The sequence below is a fragment of the Bos javanicus genome, chromosome 3 (assembly GCF_032452875.1).
Source record: "Bos javanicus breed banteng chromosome 3, ARS-OSU_banteng_1.0, whole genome shotgun sequence".
NCBI classification, from domain to species: Eukaryota; Metazoa; Chordata; class Mammalia; order Artiodactyla; family Bovidae; genus Bos; species Bos javanicus.
In genome coordinates, this window is record NC_083870.1 from 78,317,918 (window position 1) to 78,342,315 (window position 24,398).

Below are 24,398 nucleotides of genomic sequence, written 5' to 3' on the forward strand. Positions count from 1 at the left end.
AAGGAACATTTCATGAACAACTTAAATGAATGACTGTTTTCATGGATACCTTTTTTAAAAAGCAATTGATATTAAAGATTTACTGAAAAGCAATTTGGCAACTTGCATTAAGCATCTTAAAATATGCTCAACTCTTGATCCAATAAGACCTAAAGGCAGAAGGAGAATTTATATACAAAACTATTCAAAGATGTTTATTGATAATGGAAAAATGCAATAACCTAGATATTGTTTAAATAGAGAAATGATTAAATTATATTACATCCATAAACTGAAGTGCACCCATTAAATAGGTTTTTAAACTCAACAAAGTAGATTAAGTAAGAAAATCAGGATATAAAACAGTACTTACACCACAGCACCAACCATTTTAAAAATATGTGTACAGGAAAAAACTAGTATTAAATCCCTTAAAATGTAAACAATACTTATTTCTAGGTTGCATATTACAATAGATTTGCATTGCTTCTACAAATAGAAAAAAAGAGATAATTTTTCAAAATGATTTTATGCTAGCACTTTCCCTAACACATTTTTCCTGTATCTTGTTTAATGTGTCTTAGAAAGGAATTTGTACCAAGAGAATAGTTTACAGTTCCTCTTAGCTAACATGTTAGTCCTGGATAGATGCAAGTTTTCAGAGATATTTAATTTCAGCTGGCATTTTTGCCTCTTGAGTGATTATTTTTCCCTTAGGAAATAAAGACTTTAAATTTAGAATTGTAGGACTGGAAAAGGTCAGTTTTCATTCCAATCCCAAAGAAAGGCAATGCCAAAGAATGCTCAAACTACCGCACAATTGCACTCATCTCACACGCTAGTAAAGTAATGCTCAAAACTCTCCAAGCCAGGCTTCAGCAATATGTGAACCATGAACTTCCTGATTTTAGAAAAGGCAGAGGAACCAGAGATCAAATTGCCAACATCTGCTGGATCATCAAAAAAGCAAGAGAGTTCCAGAAAAACATCTATTTCTGCTTTATTGACTATGCCAAAGCCTTTGACTGTGTGGATCACAATAAACTGTGGAAAATTCTGAAAGAGATGGGAATCCCAGACCACCTGACCTGCCTCTTGAGAAATCTGTATGCAGGTCAGGAAGCAACAGTTAGAACTGGACATGGAACAACAGACTGGTTCCAAATAGGAAAAGGAGTTCGTCAAGGCTGTATATTGTCACCCTGTTTAACTTATATGCAGAGTACATCATGAGAAACGCTGGACTGGTAGAAACACAAGCTGGAATCAAGATTGCCAGGAGAAATATCAATAACCTCAGATATGCAGATGACACCACCCTTATGGCAGAAAGTGAAAAGGAACTAAAAAGCCTCTTGATAAAAGTGAAAGTGGAGAGTGAAAAAGTGGACTTAAAGCTCAACATTCAGAAAACGAAGATCATGGCATCTGGTCCCATCACTTCATGGGAAATAGATGGGGAAACAGTGGAAACAGTGTCAGACTTTATTTTGGGGGGCTCCAAAATGACAGCAGATGGTGACTGCAGCCATGAAATTAAAAGACGCTTACTCCTTGGAAGGAAAGTTATGACCAACCTAGATAGCATATTCAAAAGCAGAGACATTATTTTGCCAACAAAGGTTTGTCTAGTCAAGGCTATGGTTTTTCCTGTGGTCATGTATGGATGTGAGAGTTGGACTGTGAAGAAGGCTGAGCGCCAAAGAATTGATGCTTTTGAACTGTGGTGTTGGAGAAGACTCTTGAGAGTCCCTTGGACTGCAAGCAGATCCAACCAGTCCATTCTGAAGGAGATCAGCCCTGGGATTTCTTTGGAAGGAATGATGCTAAAGCTGAAACTCCAGTACTTTGGCCACCTCATGGGAAGAGTTGACTCACTGGAAAAGACTCTGATGCTGGGAGGGATTGGGGGCAAGAGGAGAAGGGGACGATAGAGGATGAGATGGCTGGATGGCATCACTGACTGGATGGACGTGAGTCTGAGTGAACTCTGGGAGTTGGTGATGGACAGGGAGGCCTGGTGTGCTGCGATTCATGGGGTCGCAAAGAGTCGGACATGACTGAGCGACTGAACTGATCTGATCTGATCTGTGATGTCCCCGTTCTTTCTGTGTGTAGCTTACAACCTTTACTTTTAAAGGAGAACATCTGTGGTTTGTGGTCCTATATAGTTGTCCATTGGTATCCATGGAGGATTAGTTCCAGGACCCTCTTTGGATACCACACTCGGAGAAAGCTTGAGTCCCTTAACTAAAATGGAGTTTGTATTTGCCCTTAACCCATGCACATCCTTCCATATACTTTAAATCATCTCTAGAGTACTTAAAAAACTCAATACAATAAAATGCTATGTAAATAGTTGTAAATACAATGTAAATGCTATGGAAGTAGTTGCTGCTGTTATCAGTTGCTCAGTCGTTGGGACCCCATGGACTGCAGCATGCCAGGCTTCCCTGTCCTTCACCATCTCCCAGAGTTTACTCAAACTCATGTCCACTGAGTCCGTGATGTCATCCAACCATCTCATCCTCTGTCGTCCCTTTCTCCTCCTGCCTTCAATCTTTCCTAGCATCAGAGTCTTTTCTAAGGAGTCAGCTCTTCGCATCAGATGGTCAAAATATTGGAGCTTCAGCATCAGTCCTTCCAATGAATATTCAGGATTGATTGCCTTTAGGATATCATGACTGTTTTGATCTCCTTGCAGTCCAAGGGACTCTCAAGAGTCTTCTCCAACACCACAGTTCAAAAGCATCAATTCTTCGGCATTCAGTCTTCTTTATGGCCCAAGTCTCACATCCATATGTGACTGCTGGAAAAACCGTAGCTTTGACTATATGGACCTTTGTTGGCAAAGTAATGTCTCTACTTTTTAATATGCTGCCTAGGTTTTTCATTCCTTTCTTCCAAGGAAGTAGTTTCTGGTGTGAGGCAAATTGGTTTTGCTTTTCAAATTTTCTGGAATTTTTTTTCCAAATATTTTCTACTCTTCATTGGTTAAATCCTTGAATGTGGAACCCATGAATGTGAAGAGCTGACTGTACTTGTAGGATATTTCTGTAAGTTGTTCCACTTCGAGGTACAATTGACCCTTAACACAAGGGTTGGGGTACTGACCTTCCACACAGCCAGAACTCCTCATGTAATTTATAGTTGACCCTCTAAATTTTTTGTTCCACTTTATCCTGTTCTGCACTGTGAGTTCAATCCACCACAGATTGTGTAGTGCTATATTATTTATTGAAAAATATCTATGTATAAGTGAATCAACACAGTTCAAACCCATGTTGTTAAAGAGTCAACTGTAATTGGTTAAAGAAAGAAATCAATGAGATTGCTGAGGGCTGCTGGTAAGAAAACTTGTGTTCTTCTTTAACTGCTCTTTACTCACTAGCAAGGAAACAAATCATGCTTCAGTTTCCTCATTTGTAAAATGATGCCAATTTCACTATTAAATTTGTCTGATGTAAAGGTCAAACACTTATGTATACTATAATAAATGGTAAGAAAATGTTAATCGTCAATTTGAATAATCTTGCTAAGCAATTCTAGATTTCATTAAAATAATTGGATTATCTACTAAATTCTGACTGTTCTAAAATGGCATCAAAAGTTCTAAGAATTTTAACAATATCAGTTTAAGTTGGAATACCTTAAATTAAAAACTTACTTAAAAAAAAGAGAGAGAGAACTGATAACCCGTATTGCAAATGATTCTCTTAATGTGTTTCTAAGATTTTGACATAGAGGGCACCAAAAGAATTTTTTAACCTTATCTTTGGCTCTATGGCTCCCTCTACTTACTTGGTGGCCATTAATATTTACAATGTATGTCAAAGTGCTTTGAAAACATAAAATAATTCCAAGATGTTATATTATGTAACGATGACATTAACAGTGCTATGATTACAAATAAGTCCTTCAGTTCTGAAAAGAACATTTTAAATCTAGTGTGTAAGCTACCCACAGTAGAGAGACATCTTCAGGATAAAGACTGGGACCAGCATGGAGTATTATGACAAGTACAATAGGTTCATTTTATTATTTACTTACAATTAAAAATAAAATCTTAGCCAAATAGACTTAATTTCTTAATTTAATTTTTTTTGGGGGGGTTGTGCTTGCAGCTTGCGGGATCTTAGTTCCCCAACCAGGTGAATTTATGCCCTTGGCAATGAAAGAGCAGAGTCCTAGCCACTGGACCGACAGGGAATTCCCTGGCTAAGCTTTTACAGAATAACGTTTAAATGACTAGAAAATTAACAGAATAATATTAAGAGCAGTAAAATATCTATAAATAAACAATTGCTCAGCTACGTTATACTGAGAAGAGAATTTAAAAATCTCATGTTGAAGTGTTTTAATTTTTTTATGTTTACTTTGCATATAGTAAGTAATCAATCTTTATTGAATAATTTTGTGTCTCCTAAGGAGAATATATGTTATCAGAATGGCCTAAATAGTGTACTGTAACTCTTACTAAACTCTTTTTTAAAACAAGGGTTAGGGGGATTATATGCCTGACAATTACCCAGGATATTTGACAACCCCCATCCCCTCTACCTCAGATCATGGACTCAGACACTCTGGGAGCAGCCATAGTGAACATGCATAGTAAACAAGCACCCCCAGCTGGTTGTTATATCTTGAAATTACATAAATTGTAGTCAGCCTTAACAAAATCAAAGCAAAATAACAATTTAAATGTTATCACCTGCCCCAGTCGGTTTTGGTGATGGATAGGGAAGCCTGGCGTGCTGCAGTCCATGGGGGTTGCAAAGAGTTGGACACGACTGAGCAACTGAACTTAACTGACTTGCCCTAGAATAGTTTTGTCAATTTTGATAGAAATCAGGGAGAAAAAGAGATAAACTTAGAAGAGAGACAAAAGTCAAAAGAAAAGCCAAAGAGATTAAATATAGAAATACACTCACCTATTTCAGGAGTTTTATGAAAAAAGGGTGAACTCCAGGGCTGCCAGTACTTTTTACCTGTTTCTTGACATCTCACTTGAAATACATACATAGCATTTGGCTGCAAGTAGAATTCTGACTGTTGCTCGTATGTAAAATTGGTATCAAATTCTTTAACCTAAAATAGATGAATAACCATAGTGAAGTACCATAAAGAAATAATGCAGTAGGCTTTTAAAACAAACAATTATTAGCGGAAACATATGGGGCACATATTATGTTCCAGACCCTTCTCAACCCTGGGAAAACAGAAATATAATACTTTGTATAGAAGATAGTCATAAATAATCAAATACATGTTATTTAACCTTAAAAGTCAAATACACATTGCTTAATGTTTGACAACTCTCTCAAGCTTTTAAATCTCAAGAAATTCCAACATGTAATATACTCTTAATTTTGACCTGGCTGATTTTAATAGGATAGGAGGAGGGGAGACCTGATAGCTACTGTTTGAATTCAGTCCTTCTTCCTGCCCCCATCTGTCTGTCCCTGTCTCTCTGCAGTTGGGTATTTAGATCAATAATTCTTTCTGAACGGTGAAATAATTTCACTTGCTAATGATGACTTATAGAAAAAAATTACCTACAAACTAAGCTGTTAAATTGGTGCTTATTGCAGATCTATGCATTCTATAAGGATATATATGAAAACAAAACAAAACATTTAAGATTGTTGAACTGTGAAAATCCAATGGAAGGTAAGCAAAAACAATAGCTGAGGGATTAATTTAAAAGTCATGATTCTGGGGCACTACAACCTGCCATAAAATATAATGAAAAAGGATCCCCAGACGAGCTGGTTCAGAAGGGAGAGAGAAACCAAGGTACTTACACAGCACATTAGTGTGCTGTAATAAGTGGATCTACAGAAAAAAAGTGAGGCACAATTGAAAGGTAAACATAAAAAAATTCTAGAAAAGCATTTATTTATTAACAGCAACTGGAAGAAAGCAGTGACCATAAAAGAGAAAGTTAAAACTATCACGATTAAAACACAAACACATACACACACACACACACACACACAAAACAGGGTATTCACATCATTTAGAGATTCTTCTGTTAAAACTCACTCTTAATATGTTTTAAAACTTGCAATACATTTAAATTGTAAAAATTATATAAAGGTCTGTTTTGGGACATGTTCCCTGAAAGATATCGTTCAGAGTTTCCATAAGCCACATTTTTACCCATGGCTCCTGAAATTTTCTGCTGTTTTATTTTATTTTATTTTTTTTGCATTAAACTATATTTTTAATACAATTAAGAGTATTTTTAACCTATTTGTAATCACAAACTGAAAACATGTCTTACGCTTACCTCAGATAAATTATGTACATGAATCTCAGTAACAGGAGGCTTGTTTTATGCATATGGTATTGAATATATTAGCTTACAAATCAGAGATTTTAAGTTGAACAGTCTCTAAAAAATTTTCGTATATTCTAATGAACTCCTACCAATTCTACTAAATATAAATGAAAATCTCTGTACTATTCTCACAAATCAATACCATAAGTACATGATAACAAACCACTGGATCAAGACAGCTTGCCTTTCAAGGTCAGAGTTAACAAGTCATTTAGCCTCACCTTTTTATAGATGAGGAAACAAGTTCTGACAAGCTCAGTAACCTGACTCTAAGGACATTCAGCAGTTACAGAGGATTACAGCATCTCTTTATGGAACTTAAACCAGGCTATCTGCTACAATGCTGGCTAGAACTACTTTTCTTCTCTCCTTTATCCTAGGCACCATTCATATATTTAATAAATCATCTTTTAAATGATCATATTGGGATCACTTAAAAAGCCCTGGGAACTTAACAGTCATCTTTCACTTGATTATTTAATCTTGTACAATTCTTACAAAAGTGCTTGAAGTAATCTGAACACCTGTTTCTCCTATACACCTCAAGCAAAGAGTGCCAAACTTGGTTGAGGAGGAAAAAAAAAAAAAGAGGACCTAGGCAAGAACATTAAGACTGAAAGCAAACTGGCAAGTATTTGGAAAACAGATGCCCAGCAAGTGTCGAAGGCTAGGTAGAGCACATGTCCTAAAAAACACACACCACTGAATACCCTGAAGCTCACTCCTACGTGGCAAAATAACAACTGCTAAAAGTGGTAGGGACAGATCTGCATGCTAGAGAGTTCCTCATACAGGAGACACACAGAAGAGTGCTCTCGGGAAGCATTCCCCTCCCGCTCCCTCGGTGATCACCACCAATGCCTTCAGAGGAGGACCTCACAGAATGTCAGCCTATTTCTAGGATAAACTAAGACCAGGCTGAGAGAGTCTACTTGGTTTAGATAGTTGATCCAAATAATTTAGGCTTGACAGACAACTTTTCTCAAGAGTTGAGTTGACTTCTGTCTTCAAATCTTGACTGTACCTTGCCTACAAAGGCATCAGTTAACACCTATGGACTTTTGAAGAGAATATTCCATTATTTCTTTTCTTTCTTGAGAGTCGTTTTTTTCCCTCCTCGTTTGGAAGGTTTGCAGTACTTTGCTTCCATCTGAGCCAGAAAATTGTCCATTTCCTTTTGCCGATCCTTTTGTCTGCTCTGAATGGCTACTTTCAAGTTATCCACTCCTTCATCAAGCCCCAACTCCTTCCTGCTCATTTCTGCTTCTTTAGCCTCTTCCTGAGCCCTCCTTTTCCTTGCATTCATCTTCTGCTTCGATTCTTTGACAAAGGCATTATAGGACGGGACCTCTCCAGCATCAATGGCTTGTTGAATAATGTGCCTTATCCTGGGTTCTTCTGTGTATTGCACACACAGCACAGACTCCATAATCTGATCCATGTCACCCTTGAAGTCCAGATAGGCCTGTTTAATATCAGTCAGCTCTTCTTCAGAACCTTTTTATGTCTTCTCAAAAGCCTGAATGTCTTCCAGAGATATCTTTTTGAAGAGTAATCTCCAATAGGCCTCCCAGTCCCGGTCTTGGCTGAGCACATCAGAATCCTCGTCCACTGTTCCCTGTTCATCGTATAATGTTCTCTGTTCTTTGTCACTCAGAACGGAGTAGACCTTTCCAAGGATCTGGAAGCGGCGGGTGGCGTCTTCTTTGTCGCCCTCGCCCACCCGATCCGGGTGCACCTGCAGGGACACCTTGTGATAGCCGCGTCGGACCTCGCCGTCTGAGGCCTCGCGCCGCACGCCCAATACTTGGTAAAGGTCGGCGGTGCCGAATAGTTCTTCGCACAGTTCCAGAAGCCCCATGGCCGGCAGCGGTGCGAAGGGGGCGGCGGGCTCAGCGAAAACACCTGACCCAGCTACACTAAGTACAGCTCAAGACCGCCTACCTTTTCCCGCGCAAACTCTGCTGTTTTAAATTTGAGTGGAGGCTCCTGGATTCGCCTGAGATACAGGAGAGATTTTACTAGTGCCAAAAGTTTAGCTTCCATATGCACTATTCTCCCGTATGTCTCTTGCCATTATATTTGTAGATAAGCCCTCTAAGAAGAGAAATACCCTAAAGTTACAGCTAGAATTCTGAAATAGAAAGAATTTTATGGAGTAAGTTGTTTCTACTAAGAAGCAAACCAGGTGACTCTTTAGGGCCTTGCAAGCTCAAGATGGTACTTCAAAATAATACTTTCAGAGGCTAAAACAGGCATTGAGAGAGAGAGTTGGACCTAATTGTGTTCCTATGGAGAGGGTATGATCTCAAGTGCCAGAAATATAACTTCATTTTTATAGCAGCTAATTTCTTTTTAGAGCCTCAGTTCTCAAGGTGGGAGACCTGGGAACTTAATCTCCATCATTTTGGGGTACTGCTTTTCTTAGGGTTACACCTAAGTTTCTGGGAGCATCCTTGGATGAAGGGAAGAATCTCACCCTATTCAGCGTTCTATAACCTAACTGCCTCTGACTCCCAACCTGGAGCATGGCACAGGATGAGGGGTCCTGATCATTAAACATCTGAGTCTAAACGTTTTTTGTTCTTCCCCCTTACCCACCCATTTCCTCCTCTTTCTGCCCAGAAGCCTCTTTTTTCCCATATTTATTTATGTTCTGTTGTGCTGGGTCTTTGTTCCTGTGCAGGCTTTTCTGTCGTTGGGGTGAGTGGGTGCGACTGTCCAGTTGCAGTGTGCAGGTTTCTCATTGCAGTGGTTTCTCTTGCTGCAAAGCATGGGCTCTCGGGCATGTGGGCTTCAGTAGTTGCGACATGTGGACTCAGTAGTTGCAGTTCCTGGGTTCTAGAGCACAGGATCAGTAGTTGCGGCACATGGGCTTAGTTGCTCTGAGGCATGTGGGATCTTCTTGGACCAGGGATTGAACCCAAGTCTCCTTCATTGGCAGGTGGATTCTTGACCACTGAGCCACCAGGGAAGCCCTTGGAGCCTTTAGCTAGTGTTTGGTATGAGAGAGAAAGGGGTTGGGGATTGGGAAATCTAGTTGTGACTAATTATACGTTCTTTTTTGTTTTGGTTTTTTGAACTTTTTATTTTGTGTTGGGGTATAACTGATTAAGAGTAGTTGTGATAGTTTCAGATGAACAGCGAAGGGACTCAGGCATGCATATACATGTATCCATTCTCCCCCAGATTCCCCTCCCATCCAGACTGCCACATAACATTGAGCAGGGTTCCACGTGCTATACAATAGGTACTTGTTGGTGGCAACTCACATGTTTTTACAAGTTTTCTGTCCTATAACAGCACTTACACTTTTGAAATGTGAAGGCCAAGGATTTGACCCTTTGCTATCTGCCCGTTGTTCTATTAGCCATTCCAAGAAAACAGTGGATGCTTGGTTTTGTGCAGCCTATGACTAAGAAGTGTTTTTACATTTTTTAAATGGTTGAAAGAAAGTCCAAAGAAGACTATTTCGATGATGCATGGAAATGATACAACATTCAGTGTGCATAAGTAAATTTTACTGGTATGCAACAATGTCCATTTATTTACACATTGTCTAGGCTGCTTTCATGCTATAAATACAGAGTTGAATATCTGAGAAAGAGATCTTATGGCCTGAAAAGACTAAATTGTTTACTATTTGGCCCTTGAATAAAAAGTTTGCCAATACCCTTATCTAGCTTCATCAGAGATTTGCTGCTTCTGCTGCTAAGTTGCTTCAGTCGTGTTCGACTCTGTGCGACCCCATAGACGGCAGCCCACCAGGCTCCCCCGTCCCTGGGATTCTCCAGGCAAGAACACTGGAATGGGTTGCCATTTCCTTCTCCAATGCATGAAAGTGAAAAGTGAAAGTGAAGTCGCTTAGTCGTGTCTGATTCCTAGTGACCCCATGGACTGCAGCCCATCAGGCTCCTCCGTCCACGGGATTTTCCAGGCAAGAGTACTGGAGTGGGGTGCCATTGCCTTCTCCGATCAGAGACTTGAGTCACCATTAAGTCATTTACTTAAACTTATAGTCAAGACTTCCCTACTTTACTGTCACTGCCCTTGGAACCATTAAAGGCAAATAATCATACTAATAGTTGATGTGTCCAAATATTATCCGTGTGAAGCAGACATTATAAATATCAATGTAAAAACAAAAATGATTATGGAATAGCCCTGTCTTCCAGGGGCTCACAGTTAAAAGATGAGGAAATACACATGTAAACTGAGCAAATGCTCCTGAGATAGGGCGCATAGGAGTGTGCAAGGATTGCCATTGAGAATTGTGAGCTCAAATTTTTATGCAAATTTAAGGTGTCAGGAAGACAGCTGATGAAGATAACCAAAGCAGATATTCTCCCCATGGCATCAGCCTTGCAGGTTCACCTGAAGGACTGGCTAATACCTTGTAATATGTATGCAGCTTAGCTAAAAACAGCTGAAAACACCCTCAATGCACTGATTTTGATTTTCAAGTGGGCATCCTTGGCTCAACCACACCTGCTATGTGGCTCTTCTGGAGGTTAAGATGAAGAATAGCAGTAACAATCAGCATTAACTATATTCCAGGTTGTGGGCTAGCTTCTCTCATCATTTGATCATTCCCACAACCACATGAAGAAAAGTATGGCAATCCACTCCAATATTCTTTCAGGAGAATCCCCCCATGGACAAAGGAGACTGGTGGGCTTTAGTCCATAGGGTTGCAAAGAGCTGGATATGACTAAAGCAACTCAGCATGCATGCTTGCATAGCATGCACAACCATATGAGGTGGGTGTTTATCTTATTCTTCTTTTAAGTATGGCAGTAATGAGACTCAGAAAAGCTAAGGAACTTGCCCAAGGTTGTACATTTAGAAAATGTCATAGCCAGGCTTTGAACTCTAGAGCCTGTGCACTTAGCCACAAGGCTTTCTGTGTAACTGCCCACCACTTTGAAGTAAAGAACTTCCTTCCAACAATTATCTGATGCAGGCAGAGCTGAGGTGGAAGGGCAAATCCGTAGTCCTTTGTATCTGCCTATTCTTCATGACTCTCATTTCCCGTCTCCTTACAAGGAGGTAACAATAACATTTTATGCATGATCCAGATGAAATTGATCGGTAACACATGTGGAAAACAAAGCTTCATTCTGGCTTTTACCAACTGGACTTGGGTCATCTCTGTGAGTAGTTACATTTGGAGGAATTATGGTAAAAGGGATAGGATACAGATTTTAGATTGAAACCGGTTCCTTCATTTTCCAAAAATTTTTTGTGCCCAAAGTAATATAGGGTCTATGAGAGGTACTTAGTTACTGTACTAACACTGTAAGCTTGGAGAACCTGGCTGAAGCTCTTTCAAGCCCTATGTCTTCATTTCTGTGATGGAGCTGAGACTACCTATCACTAAAGATTGTGACAGAGATTAAATGAGGTAACAAATATTCTTTCAGCTCCTTCATTTGCCTGTTTCTGATAAAAAGAACATTTTGAGGAGTTCAAATTTACCTCTAAGTTACCAAGTTTCACAGTGGCACATGTAGCACCACCAGGGGGAGCAGAGAACAAGAGTTTCAACCAAAAAATGGTTTCTGAAAATCTATTAGGAGATACTGATACTATAGCACCTTTCTATTTCCTAAGCATTCTTATAGCTTATTACTTCCTCCTACTTGTGCCAAATAAGGGAATTTCATATTCTTAATATCATCCTATGACCATGACACTACCCATGTGTGTGTACTAAGTCACTTCCGTCATGTCCTACTCTTTGTGACCCTATGGACTGGACTGTAGCCCACCAGGCTCCTCTGTCCATGGGGATTCTCAGGCAAGAATACTGAAGTGGGTTGCCATGCCCTCCTCCAGGGGATCTTCCCAACCCAGGGATCGAACCCAGGTGTCTTTTTAGAGTAAAGCCTCACTCACTCAAAGTCTAAGATGAGAATTTCATTTGGGCTGTTTTCTAATTTACCTAAATTCCACATAAGCAAAAGATTGGCTGTGAATTTTTTTATTTTGCTCATCCCAGGCTTTACGCTTGGAGTTACTGTGAACACAAATGCCATAATTATTTAGTCAAGGAGTCCAGCAGGATCTTTATTTGGGTATTTATCAAGTGATGCAGAACATGGACTTGCATCTAAGTGTAATCTAAACAACTAAAATGTCACATTTCTCATTTAAATGAACAAGGGTAAATAAGCAAGTTGGCATTGGGGATTTAAAGAGTAGTTGTTACAGTATGTGGTAAAGTTAGTATTTTGCCCTCATTTTTTTGACACTGCCTGAACATACTGCTTTCTATAGCAAAGCAAAATTCATTCACGTTCAGAATGATGAAGGCTTTGGAGTCATGCTAGTCATCAGAGAATAAATGTGTACCATTTCACTTAACTCCCTGAAAACTGACAAATTAATACATGACACATAACTCATAATTAAGCAAAGCCATAAACTCCATTCCCTAATTATTTTGACTAAACTAGCAGCTACAGTCCATGGGGTTGCAAAGAGTCTGACACGACTGAGCATGTGCGTGCACACACACACACACACACACACACACACACACAAATGGCAGTTTATTGTACTTGGAAGTAATAAAATGGCATTTCTTTTCAAATACACCAAAATTGGTACTTTTTCCTCAGATAGTTCTTTTTCCCCTATAGTTCAAAATAGTGAGCTTTTATTACAGTGTTCACAGGTGCTGCCATGTGATATGATTTCTATTAATGAACCTTGCACCTGTGCCTCTCCTAAGATACTAACTTGCTAAATTACTGCTGGTGTTTAAGGATGGTTGATTTGCCTAGACATTCACTTTTTTTTTACCTTATGCTCATTTAAAACTAATATAGTAATAAATCTTACATTTTGAATTGTGCATTTCTTCGTTTAAAAAGAGATACCCATAAATCTGAAGCTCTTTTTGAACAAATTTTATTTTCCTGAATGCCTGGTAAATTTCAGGATAGAATACTTACGTTTATATTCATAATTACTGATATAAATTTCAACCTGAGACACTGAATTATAAGGAGCTAACTAGATGAATCCCTCCTAGTTGGACATTTGTCTATTTACTGGTTTACAAAAGGCAAGGGACCTTTTCAGGAAATTCACCTCTTTATTTGGAAGCATCATTATTACAACTAGAGTAGTTTGAATATCACACAAACAGTCAGATAAAAACATGTAAAATAGATCATTATACATCCACTGTGGTCATTGACTTGGCTGGCTTTTCTTTTACTCATTTACATGTAAAAGGAAAGTAAATTTAGCTTACGTTCCAAGTTTGGTTTGTTGTATCTTTGTATCTCATTTCACAGGAAACTTTTTCAATTGATGTTTGACTATCCCAGTGGATTACAGTCTTGGACACTGTAGTATTTATATCCTCAGCCCTGGAAATAATGGATGCAGAAGGTATCACTAGAAAAAAACATAAACAGAAATCCAGTAACTTAAAACTGCCTAGGAAGAAATTGGTATTTTTTCATCAATATTTAGACATGTTAAAACTCAAAGTGCTAAACAAAAAAACTCACGATCTAATTAATGATTAATGAAATTTTTCTTGTTTTCTAATTTATTATGTAGGAGAAAACTGCTGTTATTAATTAAAATTCCATTCCACCCATTCTCCATTTCTTTTATTTATTTATTTTTAAAATTTTATTTTATTTTTAAACTTTACATAATTGTATTAGTTTTGCCAAATATCAAAATGAATCCGCCACAGGTATACACGTGCTCCCCATCCTGAACCCTCCTCCCTCCTCCCTCCCCACACCATCCCTCTGGGTCGTCCCAGTGCACCAGCCCCAAGCATCCAGCATCGTGCATCGAACCTGGACTGGCATCTCGTTTCATACATGATATTTTACATGTTTCAATGCCATTCTCCCAAATCTTCCCACCCTCTCCCTCTCCCGCAGAGTCCATAAGACTGTTAACAGTCTTGTCTTTTCCCACCTCATGCTGCCTTATATTCCTAACTCATGAAATCTGAAGCCTGGCCTATTAACAAATGAGTATAAAAAAGAGGTAAAGAAGATATCTCTTCTTTCCTGTGTATGTTTAGGGAGAAATTATGTTTTGCATCCACAATTTAGTTCAGAGTATATGATTTGGCAAAATGTTGAGTTGAGATCTTTCACAATCATATTATTATTCTCCTGTGTCATAGGGAAACTTGTACAAATATTTGCTTACTTGTTTTGTTAGCTATTAAAGTAAATCTGTACTTGAAAGTATAACTTGAACAAAGTGTCTCACAAGACTCTATGCTATGCTATGCTAAGTCACTTCAGTCGTGTCCGAATCTGTGTGACCCCATAAACTCTAAGACTTTATAAATTATTACTGTGTTGTGTGATTATGATTTTCAAAGCAAAAGAAAGTGAAGTTGCTCAGTCATGTCCAACTCTTTGCGACCCATGGACTGCAGCCTGCCAGACTCCTCTGTCCATGGGTTTTCCAGGCAAGAATACTGGAGTGGGTTACCATTTCCTTCTCCAGAGGATCTTCCTGACCCAGGGATCAAACCCTGCATTGCAGGCAGACTCTTTACCATCTGAGCCACCAGGGAAGATCAAAAGGAAACTAAAAATTTCCTTTGATTTTCAAAAGGAAATGGAAATTCTAATTGTTAATCTTACTATTTTTCGTACTAGGCGTCATGGAATACCTGGAATCTCTATATTTCTAATCTGCAAATTATTATATATTTGTCCTGTCTGAATAGAATACAATCATTGGCATTTCTCATTTCTCCTATATGCATAATAGAACAATGAAAACCTATGACTTTGTTAGATGTATTTATTTCGGGATTGGCTAAAAATTTCATTCAGAGTTTTCTGTATGATGGTATGAACTCTTGGGCCAATCCAATATTGATTTAACAAATCGGTGTGCTTTTCGGGGCCATTATTACAACTTAATATTCTCTATGAGTTCATTTCCTTTTATTCTAAGTTATAAAGTATTCTTCGGGAAAATTATTTTTTTATTTTCAATGAATAATATTCCATAAAGTTATGTGCACAGATACATTATTTATAGAAAAACAGAAAAATTAAAGTTTTGCTTTCTAGTAACACAGACCTAAAATAAAATCCTTGGGCTTAACCTAGCATGGTGATTTGGTCACTCAGTCGTGTCTGACTCTTTGTGACCCCATGGACTGTAGCCTGCCAGGCTTCTCTATCCATGGAATTCTCCAGGCAAGAACACTGGACTTGGTTGTCATTTCCTTCTCCATAACCTAGCATAGTATATAAGTAATAGTAGTAGAATTAATCTAATTAAAGAGCTTACGGTACTAAATTTTTATCATCTGAATTCCATAGTTGATTTCCTTTTTCTATTTTAAGCTCCTTGTAATAAGAATCAGAATTCGGAGATTTCTCGAGTCAGGGAAGTGGATCTCTAGGGCTCTGAAACCATTTGCGAATACTTAAGCCCCCCTCAAGGGTATAAATTACACCCCATCTCTGAGTATAGCCTGCTACAAATATAACAATACAAGCATTGTGAGATCCTTTTCCAGAAAGAAATATTCTGGGGAGGAAGAAAAACGTTTCTTAGTCCTGTGAGAAATGCAGATAGAACAGTAAGTGTGGTTAAGATAGAGGCTTAGCACAGAGCAGATCAATACAATAGAGATCTAAGGCTTCAGGTTTGCATGAGCTTATATTTTTCGAGTAATTATATAACACGTACTTGACCATTAGTTTGTTATACAAGACTCAAAATGTTGAATTTTTTTCTCTCATTGCTTACATTTCAAACATTTCCATTGGATCTTACTTTTTTTTTTTTAAATGTCAGTTCCATCATAAATGCCATATCTTTAGTTTCCACTTAAATTGAAATAAAGAACTGTATTATAGTTGTCTGGTATCTTTCTAACAATATGTATTTACTTATAATTATTCACTGGCTAGAACTAATGTTCAAAATGGCAGCCAGAAGGCACTGCATTTTCTGTATTGAAACTCATTTCTCTATAAGAGAAGTTTAAGCATTCCTTTCACATGTCATTTTGGCCGTGTTTCTACACTGTTAATTCAGTCCTGCCTTTCAGCATACCTCCCTAATTTAATTAAAGCCCAATCCCATAGCTGTTGTGTGGAAATTACTCCCAGGAGAGTCCTCTGATTCAGTTTCGTAGAACAGTTAATTTATCTCATTTGCAGTGTCTCATTCTTAAAGTGCCATAAATCAATATAGCACATCCAGTAAGAATCTAGGGGCTTTGATGGGAGGGGCCTCCTACATTGTTAACCTGTGTTTTTCAATCTGAGTTTCTTAGAATCCATTCTGGGAGACTGAGAAAGGAGGAGGAGGGGGTGGAGGTGCAGAAACTCCAAACAAGAAGCTCCCCGGTTTAGTGTGAAAAGATTTGAAGGTGACAGTCAGAAGAGATTTTGGAAGGTGGGGGCGATGGTTAACTACAGCAAGTGAGCAAGTCTGAGATGAAATCTGGCTCTCCTCCTTACTAGCTATGTGCTTTGAGGAAATTATTTTACCTCTTTCTTTGTCTAAAAAATGGGCATAATGGGTATCATATATGATTATTTCCAGAATTAAGTGTAATGGGCATGTTAATTGCCTGGAACACCATAGGTGTTTTTTTTTTTTTTTTTTTTTTTAACTTTACAATATTGTATTGGTTTTGCCATATATCAAAATGAATCTGCCACAGGTATACATGTGTTCCCCATCCTGAACCCTCCTCCCTCCTCCCTCCCCATACCATCCCTCTGGGTCGTCCCAGTGCACCAGCCCCAAGCATTCAGTATCGTACATCGAACCTGGACTGGCGACTCATTTCATATATGATATTATACATATTTCAATGCCATTCTCCCGAAGCATCCCACTCTCTCCCTCTCCCACAGAGTCCAAAAGACTGTTCTATACATCAGTGTCTCTTTTGCTGTCTCGTATACAGGGTTATTGTTACCATCTTTCTAAATTCCATATATATGCGTTAGTAGACTGTATTGGTGTTTTTCTTTCTGGCTTACTTCACTCTGTATAATAGGCTCCAGTTTCATCCACCTCATTAGAACTGATTCAAATGTATTCTTTTTAATGGCTGAGTAATACTCCATTGTGTATATGTACCACAGCTTTCTTACCCATTCATCTGCTGATGGACATCTAGGTTGCTTCCATGTCCTGGCTATTATAAACAGTGCTGCGATGAACATTGGGGTACATGTGTCTCTTTCCCTTCTGGTTTCCTCAGTGTGTATGCCCAGCAGTGGGATTGCTGGATCATAAGGCAGTTCTATTTCCAGTTTTTTAAGGAATCTCCACACTGTTCTCCATAGTGGCTGTACTAGTTTGCATTCCCACCAACAGTGTAAGAGGGTTCCCTTTTCTCCACACCCTCTCCAGCGTTTATTGCTTATAGACTTTTGGATCGCAGCCATTCTGACTGGCGTGAAATGGTGCCTCATAGTGGTTTTGATTTGCATTTCTCTGATAATGAGTGATGTTGAGCATCTTTTCATGTGTTTGTTAGCCATCTGTATGTCTTCTTTGGAGAAATGTCTATTTAGTTCTTTGGCCCATTTTTTGATTGGGTCATTTATTTTTCTGGAATTGAGCTGTAGGAGTTGCTTGTATATTTTTGAGATTAGTTGTTTGTCAGTTGCTTCATTTGCTATTATTTTCTCCCATTCTGAAGGCTGTCTTTTCACCTTGCTTATAGTTTCCTTTGTTGTACAGAAGCTTTTAAGGTTAATTAGGTCCCATTTGTTTATTTTTGTTTTTATTTCCAATATTCTGGGAGGTGGGTCATAGAGGATCCTGCTGTGATATATGTTGGAGAGTGTTTTGCCTATGTTCTCCTCTAGGAGTTTTATAGTTTCTGGTCTTACGTTTAGATCTTTAATCCATTTTGAGTTTATTTTTGTGTATGGTGTTAGAAAGTGCTCTAGTTTCATTCTTTTACAAGTGGTTGACCAGTTTTCCCAGCACCACTTGTTAAAGAGATTGTCTTCAATCCATTGTATATTCTTGCCTCCTTTGTCAAAGATAAGGTGTCCATATGTGTGTGGATTTATCTCTGGGCTTTCTATTTTGTTCCATTGATCTATATTTCTGTCTTTGTGCCAGTACTATACTGTCTTGATTACTGTGGCTTTGTAGTAGAGCCTGAAGTCAGGAAGGTTGATTCCTCCAGTTCCATTCTTCTTTCTCAAGATAGCTTTGGCTATTCGAGGACCATAGGTGTTTAGTAAATGGATACACTAAGATTGTAATAACAATGATAATAATAGCAGTAATACTACTAATATTAATCTAGTTCTTAATAATGAATACTGCCAAAATGATACTTAACATGATAACTTTTAACCATTATTAATCCATTGAGAGGAACCTGTTTTTAGGGCTTCCCAGGTAGCTCAGCTGGTAAAGAATCCGCTTGCAATGCAGGAGATGCAAGAGATATGGGTTTGATTCCTGGGATGCAAGGATACCCTGGAGGAGGGCATGGCACTCCAGTATTCTGGCCTGGAGAATCCCATGGATGGAGGAGCCTGGCAGGCTACGGTCCATAGGGTCACAAAGAGTTGGACACAACTGAAGCAACTGAGCCCGCACATACTATGACTGTATACTACCTCAAAATGTAAACTTACAAAAGTGTGTAGATCACGATCCAGAGAACTATAACTCCAAGAATATACAATACAGTGGAGTTACTATTCAGCTCCATAGTTAGCAGTGTTTGTTTTCAAAGCCAATATTCATAGCCTAAGCACAGCTTTTCAGACCAATCCTATTGTGATAGTTGAGACATTGAGATATTAGTTCCAACAGAAGACTCCAGTAGTCCCCCAAGGATACTCATGCTGTATCCTGAGAGGTGTCACATCCCCTAAATCGTTAATCAGCAGGAAAGTTGTCACACACATTGCAATGTGCTTTTATTTTATTTTATTTATTTATTTATTTATTTTAAGAGACGGGGTCTCGCTATGTTGCCCAGGCTGGAGTACAGTGGCTATTCACAGGCGCGATCCCACTACTGATCAGCACGGGAGTTTTGACCTGCTCCGTTTCCGACCTGGGCCGGTTCACCCCTCCTTAGGCAACCTGGTGGTCCCCTGCTCCCGGGAGGTCACCATATTGATGCCGAACTTAGTGCGGACACGCGATTGGCATAGCGAACTGCAGCCCAGAACTCCTGAGCTCAAGCGATCCTCCAGCCTCAGCCTCCCGAGTAGCTGGGACTACAGGCGCGCGCCACCGCGCCCGGCTGCAATGTGCTTTTAAACAAAGACAGGTTAGGAGTTGAGGATCCTGGAACTAGAGGCTTCCTAGCTCTGAAGCCTCAACTTGCCTCATGCCAGCTCAGCTTGGTTTCCTCACGTATAAATTACATTATCTTCTACAAAATAGAGTTGTTGTAAGGATTAAACAATTGGAGAAGGAGATGGCAACCCACTCCAGCATTCTTGCCTGGAGAATCCCAGGGACCGCAGAGCCTGATGGGCTGCCATCTATGGTGTCGCACAGAGTCGGACATGACTGAAGCGACTTGGCGGCAGCAGCAGCAGCAAGGATTAAACAAGATAATGTATATAAAAGCAGTTAGTGCTGAAGAAGTGGGCCATGTGTTTGCTACTGAAATTGTCTTTAATAATAAAAACAGGGGTAATTGGCACTAGAATCTGCAACGAGAAGGGGATTCACCCTTGGTGCTCTTTGGCTGAACTCTGGCTTTAGGATTAGAATGTAAATGTAAAAGGCTAAAGGGCAGTTACTTTTTGGAATTTATCTTAAGGAGAAAAACAACTACTATGTAAAAATTCAGCCTAAAGGTTGTCCATGGCAGTATAGTTTATGATGGTGAAAAACTGAGAACAGTAATAAGGGATAATTAAAGATTTTAATTAAAAACAAGCTTGTAGATTGAATTAATAGAAATATTTATTCTATATTGTAATTTTTTAAAAAGGCAAGTTCTAAAATACCTTTCGCAAAAAATATTAACATTTTAATCTGGCTGGTATACACAGAGATGTCTACATAATTCTCCACAATTTTCTATGTTTTTTTGTAGAACTTTTCAAACAAAAACATAACTTTAAAAATAGTGTATATAGCAGTATACTGTAATTCTCACAACATAAGACTCATCACACTTTATTATAATCCTTATTCGTTTCCATCATCCCCAGTAGATTGCAAGCAAGTACCTTCCTTGTCTGTCTTTTTCTCCCCAGCCCTTAGAACTATGCTTGAACATAAGAAATTCTCAATAAATATTCTGAAAGACATACCCATGTAGAAATAAGACTGGAAGGATATATAAAACAAAGGCAGCCTCACTTATCTTTGACTTGTCTCAGGCAGCGGGTTATGGGTAATGCTTATTTTCTTTATCATGATTTTTGGGGACCTTTAGGGGAACTCCTTTCAGATCTCAACTTCATTTGATTAGGTCAGCGCAAATTAGTTGTTTATTTGTAAAGACATTACAGAATTTTTTATTCTTTACCTATATCGTCCAGATGAATTTGTAGTTGTTTCGACTTCTCCATGCCCAGAACATTTGAAGCTTGGACCCAAACCAAATACTTCTTGCCCTTTTGCAATGAATCAGTGGAGATGTTAATGTAACTTGAAGTGAGATATTCTTGCTCTTCTTCTGTCTCTAAACTTAAAAAAAAGAAAGATTATGATCACCAGTTATGTTGAATTAATAATTCCTCAATTTTTTGATGCTGTCTTTTTAGCTTGCTTGCAGAATGCACTTTCACTTAAATGAATCAAAATTTGTTTCATTTTTGAAAACATAATCAAGACCATCCAGGGTCACAGTGTGGCTTTCATGGGCACTAGGCACCTTTACCTTCATAAACCCCTTTTGCAAGTAAGATTAAAAAGTTTGTATATGTGTAGGTATGTCTTTACATATATATATATATATATATAATGTTTATGTTCATATATATATATTGTTTATATATGTATATGCAAGCTACAGCCCATGGGGTCACAAAAAGTCATGACTGAGCAACTGAGCATGCATGAGCACTTATATGAATATATATTCATATAGATTATGTTTTACAACTGTTGATATAAAAGTAAATATATTAATGTCACATGTTAAAACGCTTTCTTTGGCCTAATGGTTCATTTTTTTCTTGTGATTTCAAGTGAAATTAAACATTTTCATAGATTTCTGAAGGTATGGCAGGCCCTGGGTGTGCCTATTGTGCCTCTTTGGGGAAGTCAGCACTGGACATAGTTTAAACTAAGTGAACTCCCTCTGGGAAGGGACATTGAATAGGAGTTCCATGCCAAGGCTTTGTAATAAGGAATGCTAACTTTTGTGTTAAATAAGTATTCAAATGTGAAAATAAGAGAATGGCAACTGTGTAAGTAGTAAGTAGGGCATCTTTGAATATTTTTCAGTTAGAGAAAACCACATACATGTTCTTATTGGTTTGTGGGTAATTCTTTCATCACACATATTGAGACCACAAGTCAAAATGGAAATGTATTCTCAGACCGACATTAACTATAGCTACTAGGTAATTTAATTCTTCTTTTAAAGTCTACCCTCATATTAGCACCTAGACCACAAAGCACTATTTTAGATGAAAAATCCAATCAAAATGACTGACTAAACTTTAGGACAATTTTTGCATACAACTGTATAGTACAAAGTTTCAAAATGTCTTCTGTTTTTTTTTCCTGTGCTAATTAATATATATAACAGATTATTTGTTGAGGGGAATTAGTATGATTTATATTTTTCTGAAGTTTCCATTGCACCTAGTCCTTGTTGCAGTTAATAAATTTTCTGTAGACACTGCTGATTTATGGTAATAATGATAAATAGTATCTTTTAAAATGTAATCATTCATTCAACAGTTATTTAACATTTAACACCCACTGTATTCTAAGCACTACTTTAGACACTGGAGCTACCATAATGAACAGAAAAGGTAAAGTCTCAACCTTTGTAGAGCACACAAATACATATATTATATGTCTTGTGTTGATAAACATTCAGAAGGAAAAAGGAAGGGGGTTAGGAAATGCTAGGAGTAGGGGTGAGGGGGGATCTTTTTAGAGAGGAAGATAAGGGAAGACATGTCTGAGAATCTGAGAAGGTAGTGCTGAAGCAGTACAGAATCAAGAATTATGCCTTTCTGGAGGAAGTGCATTGTAGGTGATGCACAAAGGTCCTGAGGCAGGTCCTTGTCCGTCCTGTTCAAGAACAGTAAGGAGGTCATTAAGGTTTGGTAGACTGAAGGAGATGGGAAGGAATGAGATGAGATCAGAGAGTCCTAGATGAGAGGAGATTTATAAGGCACTGTAACATCACATAGAGCCATGGAAGGATCTCTGAGTGAAACGGGAGACTGAACAGAGGAGTAACATCTGAGATGTGTGTGTGAAAAAGATTACTCTGACTATTTGTGAATAATAGACTATAGCACTTTGACTTTTCACTTTCATGCATTGGAGGAGGAAATTGCAACCCACTCCAGTGTTCTTGCCTGGAGAATCCCATGGACAGAAGAGCCTGGTGGGCTGCCGTCTATGGGGCTGCACAGAGTCGGACACAATTGAAGTGACTTAGCAGCAGCAGCAGCAGTCTATAGCAGGGCAAAGGTGGACGCTAGAGCACCAGTTTACTAACCCAGATGAGAGATGACCTGGCTTGGACGAGGCAGTGAAAAGAAATTAGTTTTTTAAAGATAGATGCGATAAGTTTTTCTGTCAGTTAAATGGGGGCATAGTAGAAAGAAATCCAGGAGGACTCCAGTGATTTTTAACTTGAATATTGCAAAGGATGGAGTTGCCACTTACTGAGATAGGGAACATGAGTCTGAGGAGAGGGAACTAAGTATTTGGTTTTGAAAATATTAGCTTTTGGACATTAAGAGGAAACATTGAGTATGAAGTTAGGTAAAATTTGGCTGCAGCTCAAGAGATATGGAGATATGGACTGGAGGTACAGATTAGGGAGTTTTACAGCATAAATTTGGTTGAGATCTTTTAGATAATGAATGTAGATAAATATAATAAGAGGTCCTAGAACAGAGCTCTGGATCACTATTCAGTTCAGTTCAGTTACTCAGTCATGTCCAACTCTCTGCGACCCCATGAAACCCAGCACGCCAGGCCTCCCTGTCCATCACCAACTCCCGGAGTCCATCCAAACCCATGTTCCTTGAGTCGGTGATGCCATCCAACCATCTCATCCTCTGTCGTTCCCTTCTCCTACTGCCCTCAATCTTTCCCAGCATCAGGGTCTTTTCCAATGAGTCAGCTCTTCTCATCAGGTGGCCAAAGTATTGGAGTTTCAGCTTCAACATCAGTCCTTCCAATGAACACCCAGGACTGATCTCCTTTAGGATGGACTGGTTGGATCTCCTTGCAGTCCAAGGGACTCTCAAGAATCTTTTCAGTTCAAAAGAATCAATTCTTCAGTGCTCAGCTTTCTTCACAGTCCACATCCTTACATTCTCACATCCTTACATGACCACTGGAAAAACCATATCCTTGACTAGACGGACCTTTGTTGGCAAAGTAATGTCTCTGCTTTTTAATATGCTGTCTAAGTTGGTCATAACTTTCCTTCCAAGGAGTAAGCGTCTTTTAATTTCATGGCTGCAGTCACCATCTGCAGTGATTTTGGAGCCCAGAAAAATAAAGTCTGACACTGTTTCCACTGTTTCCCCATCTATTTGCCGTAAAGTGATGGGACCAGATGCCATGATCTTAGTTTTCTGAATGTTGAGCTTTAAGCCAACTTTTTCACTCTCCTCTTTCACTTTCATCAAGAGGCTCTTTAGTTCCTCTTCACTTTCTGCCATAAGGGTGGTGTCATCTGCATATCTGAGGGTTATTGATATTACTTTACTAGAATGAAGGAGAATTGACAAAAGAAACTGAGAAAAAGCATTCAGGAAGAACCAAAAGGGAGTGCTGTCCTGGAAGATCAAAGAAGGAAGTAAAAAGTTAAGTTAAATGTTCCTGATAATAAATCTACCCTTCCTGAAAAGGAAGGTAGGAACTGAGAATAAACTGTTGCATCTGCAATGGG

At 38.7% G+C, this 24,398-nt stretch overlaps 2 protein-coding genes across 4 annotated transcripts in view; both read right to left on the reverse strand.

Annotated features, from left to right (window-relative positions):
* IL23R (interleukin 23 receptor) overlaps positions 1-24,398 on the reverse strand; it is a 77,288-nt gene that overhangs the window by 22,840 nt on the left and 30,050 nt on the right. For all 3 annotated transcript variants that reach the window (XM_061411657.1, XM_061411659.1, XM_061411656.1), the window contains exons 5-7: positions 20,829-20,989; positions 13,587-13,732; positions 4,911-5,067 (exon numbers count right to left, since the gene is read on the reverse strand). In XM_061411657.1, the coding sequence (XP_061267641.1) occupies positions 4,911-5,067; positions 13,587-13,732; positions 20,829-20,989 (464 nt within the window). The remainder of the gene's footprint in view (positions 1-4,910; positions 5,068-13,586; positions 13,733-20,828; positions 20,990-24,398) is intronic.
* Positions 6,206-8,264, reverse strand: LOC133244448 (dnaJ homolog subfamily C member 9-like). Its single transcript, XM_061411655.1, is given in 1 exon segment — positions 6,206-8,264. A coding segment is annotated over 1 exon segment (783 nt). The 5' UTR covers positions 8,184-8,264; the 3' UTR covers positions 6,206-7,400.